This window comes from Mustelus asterias, chromosome 18 (genome assembly GCF_964213995.1).
Source record: "Mustelus asterias chromosome 18, sMusAst1.hap1.1, whole genome shotgun sequence".
Lineage (NCBI taxonomy): Eukaryota > Metazoa > Chordata > Chondrichthyes > Carcharhiniformes > Triakidae > Mustelus > Mustelus asterias.
The window spans coordinates 54,185,941-54,192,931 of record NC_135818.1 but is presented as its reverse complement, the minus strand read 5'-3'; the positions used below and the strand labels follow the sequence as shown (position 1 = coordinate 54,192,931).

General features: G+C 40.2%; 1 protein-coding gene across 1 annotated transcript; it reads right to left on the bottom strand.

The window, feature by feature from the left end:
* Nucleotides 1-610: 610 nt before the first annotated feature.
* cdca4 (cell division cycle associated 4) lies at nt 611-5,551 on the bottom strand. Its single transcript, XM_078233971.1, has 2 exons — nt 5,412-5,551; nt 611-2,791 (listed from the first exon to the last, which is right to left on the bottom strand). The coding sequence occupies exons 1-2, from the start codon at nt 5,427-5,429 to the stop codon at nt 1,952-1,954; spliced, it is 858 nt and encodes a 285-aa protein (XP_078090097.1). The 5' UTR covers nt 5,430-5,551; the 3' UTR covers nt 611-1,951.
* Between the last annotated feature and the right edge of the window lie 1,440 nt (nt 5,552-6,991).

Sequence of the window (6,991 nt, the reverse complement as noted above, 5' to 3'; positions counted from 1 at the left end):
GCTCTGAAATCTTTATTGCAATGGCTCCCATGCCTACAGTACAGGCAGCATACATCAGTGCAATTATCATACACAATATATGGCTCAGTGATATACTTATACTCCAATAGAAGAATGGTACACAATGTGCTCATACTATTGACGGAATAAGGACATTTGAGCAGTTTTCAAGATGCTGAAGGAAAATAATAGATGTTCATCTCTACTCTATTCCTTCTTGAAAACACTTCAATACACAAAGGGTAGAAGTTTAGAATTCTCTACTGATGCTAGCTTAATTGATAATTTTAAATCTTAAATTGTCGATTTTTTGTTAAATATATTAGGGGATATAGGGCAAAGACAGGTACATGGAGTTAGATTGCAGAGCATCCACAATCGCACTGAATGGTGAAACAGGCTCAAAAAGGCTAAATGGTCCACTCCAATTTATTACTTGTGGCTAATTAAGCTTTGCAAATAAAAATTTTAAATGACCATACTTGCTTTCTTTTCCAAAATAATGCAAAGCATTTTGTTCATATGGGCAAGGAAGAAGGAAAGCAGCTTTAAAAATAAGCTTGCATTCGTATATGTAATTCTTCATACGATATAAGTAGCAACACAGTAATTATACAAAAATGCATGTGTATATTTTTATTTAACAGACATCCAATTTCTCAGTAAAAACAGCAATTACAAATATCTAAAGTACATGTTAATGTTTCAGGCTTTATATTATTGCTTAAAAAGAATAAAATGTGCTTTGTTAATGAATAATACAAAATAGATTAGTTTTAACTTGTTTAACATAACTGCAGAAGTTATTTTCCTGGGACTTACAAGTCGATATTACTGCTATTAATATACTGCATTTTCTAATGCTTTTAAAAACTAAAGACAGCAATTCTACAGAATACTGCTCAAAAAGAATTCTGACCTTTTTAATAGTTCTTAAGACGTTTACAAACTGAACTAGACATCTGCCATCCAAATCAGCATTCATAATTATAATCAGTTGCATGGTGCAACCCAAAATTTCACAAATTGTATGATATTCACTTAAATAAATAAATAACGCTTGCAATAACTTAGATCAACTGTCCCAATTAGAATTCGGCTTGTGCTAACTATCCAACCATTAGAAATTATGGCTTTTTATAAACGTAAAAAGTGACTTAATTTGAAATAAAATATGCATCTCAAAAGCGTAAATTATAAACGCTGCAATCCTTTTTAAAATTAGGAATGAACCTTTAAACTTTCACAATTTTCAATCTTTAGCCAGCGTTGTCTTCTGTGCCCAGATTCACAGTACTGTTGCGATTACACAGAACAAAGTGGAACATTTTCATGTCAAGTCCACAGAGAATCTAGCAAGGAAACAATTCAATACCATTATAGCATGCATAAACGTTTTATCCAATGAATTTAAAGATTATAACTAAGAACTTTGTGCTTGTAAGACAATAATTCAAGTACATTGTCATAGTGATAATTCCCTTTCTAATATTTTCTTGAACTGCCATGGAGACTGAAAGGGTTCCATTTATGAGGCAATTCGGAAACGCAAGAAGTCCATTTAGACAACGCAAGAATTGATCTCTACTTGGCACTGCTAAGGAAGACATTTTATAGATCCTCTCTGAATCACATTCTTAGATACATAACAAAATATTTCAAAACTACCTGTTCAAGTAAAAATTACAAACAGGAAACTTTTGAAACTGTAAAAAAATCTAATTGGTATTAAAATATATATGTATGAAAATATGTACCATTTTAGTTTAAATCACAAGTAGAAGAACGAACGCAATGAAAGCATTGCGTGCAAAAGGCATTATCTGAACAATATTTTGAAAAAGGAAAACTGGACAGAAAACTTTACAAAGAGAGATAAAACTGAAAATAAAAACCAGGTGGATATGTATTATACAAATATCTTCAAGAGAATAAAAAAAAGCTCTTAAGTTTAGGACCCAACAATAATCTCCATGATGTGATCAAGCTCATTTAAGTCTGTTTTGCAGTTTTGGGTAGAATTTATGGGTGTTGGCAAACCATTTAGCAATTCAAATATGACTGGTGTCGTTTTTGGACTAGTCATCAACCCAGACATCACTGAGTCAAGCTCATGCCAAGAAGTGTCAATATCAGCAAACAGATCATCTATTGTCATATCTGTGAGAGAACTGGAGTAATTTGCAATCTCAAAACTCCCGAATACTTGATCCAAGGGCTTTGGACACTGCTTCAGATCCACTTGCTGTTCCTCAGATTCCAACATATTCAGATCATTTTCAAAATGCGCTTGTACCAGATCTTGGTCTGATGTTATAGCACTGGTGTCTTTAGCAGAAGCAGCAGCTGAAGAACAAGTAACATTCTCACAAGATAAGCAGTTTACCTTGCTTTTAGTAAGAGTGCTTGTACTACTGGTGGAGGCGGTGGAACTTTCTACATGTAACTCTTTGGTTGGAGTACATAAGAAATCTGTGGCAATTAGACTATCTGAGGAAGTATGACCTATGTACAGATCACTTCCTGTGAAAGCCGTCTGTCCCTGCCAGCTGCAGTCTTGTATCATTTCCTCCTGAATCTGTCGCACGGTGTTGGCGATAAGCACTGAGCGACAAAGGTTCGGTTCCACCACCATCTTGCAGAGCTGAAGTTTGAACAATGAGATGTTTAGAAGTGACTGGCGTTGCAAGTTATATGGCAAACTAAGATTGCTACCAACAGAATCAAGGCAAGCATCCACAACTTGTTCTTCAGGGAATTTACGCTTTGTGCCTTTTCCCAACATGTTGACCTACAAGACAAAGTAATCACAATGAAAGACTCATTCTTCAAATTAAAAACATAAAATACTTTGGAACTAATCACAACTTCAGAAAACCTAACTACACTGCCATATATTTCATTCAATGCAGTAGTCTAGATTTTGCATGCATTATTAATATTCAGGCTATGTTACACTTTCTTATTACTACCATTAATGCAGATTTTGTTTGTAGCATAAATACTCATAATTCCACCAATTAATTTTTTATCCCATCTGTTTCATTTCTCCTTCCAGACTAGTTAAAATAAACAATTGATCGAGTAAAGAATGAGAACTGTTAACAGAGGTTAGATAGAGGATTAGTTAGCAAACAAGCAGCAGAAAGTAGGGGTAAATGAGTAATTTTCGGGTTGACAAGATGTGATGAGTGCAGTGCCACAGGGATCAATGCTGGGGCCTCAACTATTTACAATTTATATCATTGGCTTGGATAAAGGGACTTGAATGTATGGTTGCTAAATTTCCTGATAACACAAAGGATAGGCAGAGAAGTAAGTTATGTAGAGGAAGCAAGGAGCTTGCAAAGGTACACAAATTAAGTGAGCAGGCGAAATCTTGCAGATGGAGTATAATGTATGAAAATGTGAACTTGTCCACTTTGGCAGCGAAAATAGAAAAGCACCATATTATTTAAATGTAGAGAGACTTGAGAACTGAGGTACAGGGGGATTTAGGTGTCCTGGTACACAAATCAGGAAAAGCTAGCATGCAGGTTCAGCAAGTGATTAGGCAGGCAGGCAAATAGAACGGTCATTTATTACAAGGGGAATATAGAAGGAACCAGTAGGAATGTTTTGCTACAGTTATACAGAACATTGGTGAGACCATTTCTGGAGTACTATGTACCGTTTGGGCCTCCTTATTTAAGAAATAATATGTTAGCAATTCAGAGAAGGTTCATTCAACTAACACCTGAGATGGGGGGGGCAGTGTGTAATCTTATGAGGAATGTTTCAACAGGCAGGACCTGCATCCATTGGCATTTAGAAGATCCTGAGGAGACTTGATAGGGTGGACACTGAAAGGATGTTTCCCCTAGTGGGGAAGATGAGAGCTAGGTGACACCATTTAAAATAAGGGGTCCACATTTAAGATAGAGATGAGAATAATATTTTTCTCTCAGTGGATCATGAATCTTTGGAACTCTTTTCCCCCAGGAGCAGCAGAGGTCAATGGGTGCTTTTAAGGCAGCGGTAGATAGATTCTTGTCCAACAAAGGAGTCAAATCGGGAGTAGGCGGAATATGGAATTGAGGCCACAATCAGATCAGCTGTGATCTTATCGAATGGTAGGCGGGGGCGGGGGTCAAATCCTGCTCCTAGTTCTCATGTTAGTATGGAGGTGGGACTCCCAAGAGGAAAACATGGTCAACTAATATGGAATGATCAAAAATAGTAAAGGTGTTTACTTTGTATTGGCATCTACAAAGAGAATATCAAAGGAGGCAATTACTGAAATGGCTGGGAGTGAGATTAAATATGATGGATAAAAGAAAATTGTAGATAAATTAGTTGTGCTGACCCGTAACAGTTTTTATGCATATGAAATTACATGAAAACAGCCAATTAGTTCAATGACTCTACTGACATGCCTTCCATACAAGCAAATAGTTGTAACTACATTTACTTACATTGTTCCCAAATCCCTTCAACCTATCCAATCTAATCTTGAATATTGACAGTTTCAGTCTCAACCACTAACCCTGGAAGTGAATTCTCACTTAACTACACAACCTCGTTGTAAACCGTACAACTACTTGAAATAGTCTGCATCTATCCACCCTCTTCCATGATTTTAAGACATTGCCACTTGGCCATTTTGCAACAAAATCAGACTCAGCCTTTTCTTCGTATTGGAATTCCCCTCCTCTCCTTGCCCCCTCCAACTCCGTCCCCTTCTAACATTCCCCTCCTCCACTCTATCCTACTTAACTCCGCCCCTCCTTCTCCAATGTCCCCACCCCCTCCCTACTCTCCCGCTCCTACCTAGCCAGTTGTCTCCCCCACCCACCCTAGTCCGTCCGTCCCTTTTCCCGCTTCCTCTCTGATCACTTCTCTAGCCCTCTCCTCACTACATCAGCCCCTCTGTGGTTTTCAATTTACAACAGAATAAACACGACGGTAAAATTAAATCTTCAGAAATGTCAATCAGTTTCACTCCTAAGTTTGTAAAGCGATGATCAGCGGCAATGGAGACTTATACGGGTTGGTGGGGGCCAGTGTGTCACTATCTGGGTGTTGCCGCTTTAAGAGGCTGAGCCCCCTCCCCCCAGATGACGCCACCGCTGGTCCCTGGGGCAGCTACGTGAGGCCGGGCCTAGGCGGACAGGCTTCAGAATCACCGAGCAGCATTCCAACCCATCGGTAGGCAGGAAAAGGCGCTCAGATCAGCGGCGGTGGGAACCACTACTATTTAAGGAGGCGGCAGACTTCATCGACCAAAACCGCCGGACAAAAGTAGAAAATCTTTCCGGCGGCAATGGCCGCCATTTTAGGTTCGCGAACTCATTCCCGAGCCGAACGGACCGTCGAAAACTCAGCCGCGCCGGAAAGAAAAAAAATAACAAACACCCCGCAGCTTTACTCACCTGCATTAAACAATACATTAATTAAACTGCAGGCAGAAAGTGGGCGCGAGGGGACAGAGAGCAGGCGAAGTCTCAAATCGGTGAATTACGGGCACCGACACAATCGCAGCCGTGGCGGCAGGAAGCGCTGCCTTGTGATTGACAGCTGGCCAGGCCAGTTGCTATGGTTACACCGGTAGGTTTGATTGACAGGCGTGCTGGGCACTAGCTCCGCCCACGTCGAAACTGTCCCCGCCCATTTAGCCAATGCCCCCCCCTCATTTAGTCACCGTCTCCGCCCATTCGGTCCCTGTCCCCGCCCATCCAGCCACTGCCCCCGCCCACTCTGAGGCCGGCAGGGAATGTGGGCGGCTCTCTGACAGGAGTGGGGGAGGAGCGATTGCACTATTGCCTGTCCTGCTTTGAGCCTGGAAAACAACCAATTCCCAGCAGAGTGGGGCACCACTAAAATAACTGGTTCTAACAAACTAAAAATGTACCTCAAGTTAGAATGCAATATTATTCATATTATCAATAATGAAGTGCAAGAATTATACAATAGTTATAATTATCTGAATGTAGACTGGGTAGTTGTAGTGCATACCATACATCAGTGGTTCCCAAACTTTTTTCACTGGGCCGCACTTTCGGAATAAAAATTTGCTCGCGCCACACCAAATTTTTTATTGATAAGAAATACATTCAAAAACCAAAAAAAAAACAACTCCTAGCAGTGCTTGATTCATAACATAGAACACAACTACTTTATAATACGATCATGGGACATCCAGAAAATATAAAACAATGCTTGTTTAAACCATGTTTAAATGTTTCTTTGATTGTCCTTGAATCTTCCCGCCACACTTGTCACCCTCTCTCGCCGCACCAGTGTGGCGCGCCGCACCCTTTGGGAACCACTGCCATACATACGTAGTGTGCTCAGGAGAATTTTCTAGAGCTGTATGAAAGGAGGCATTGCTGGTCTTTGTTTTTGGGAATGAGGTGGGGCAAGTGGGTCAAGTGTCAGGAGGGGCACATTTAGGGGACATTGCTCATTGTATCGTAAGGTTTAAGCTGGCTCTGAAAAAGGACAAGGAACATTCAGAGGAAGAATAATTAATGGAGGGAAAGCCAACTTAAATGAGTTAAGCATGGATTTGGCCCACGTAAATTGGAATCAAAGTTTGCCAGGCAATACTGTAACTGAACAATGGGCTGCCTTTATAGATGAGATAGTTTGGGTACAGTTAAGGTATGTTCCCATGAAGGGGAATGATAGGACAAATGTATCCACAACTTCCTGGGTAACAAAAGAGAGTAAGGGATTAAAATGAAACATGAAAAGTCTGCTTATTACAGATGTCAGGTGGCTATTAGAATTAAGCACCAGAGAGGAACTGAAATATGTCACGCCATGCAGCTATGAATGTATGGAAAATGGACACTTTATCATAGAAACCCTACAGTGCAGAAGGAGGCCATTTGGCCCATCGAGTCTGCACCGACCACAATCCCACCCAGGCCCGACCCCATATCCCTACATATTTACCCACTAATCCCTCTAACCTACGCATCTCAGAACTCTAAGGGGCAATTTAGCA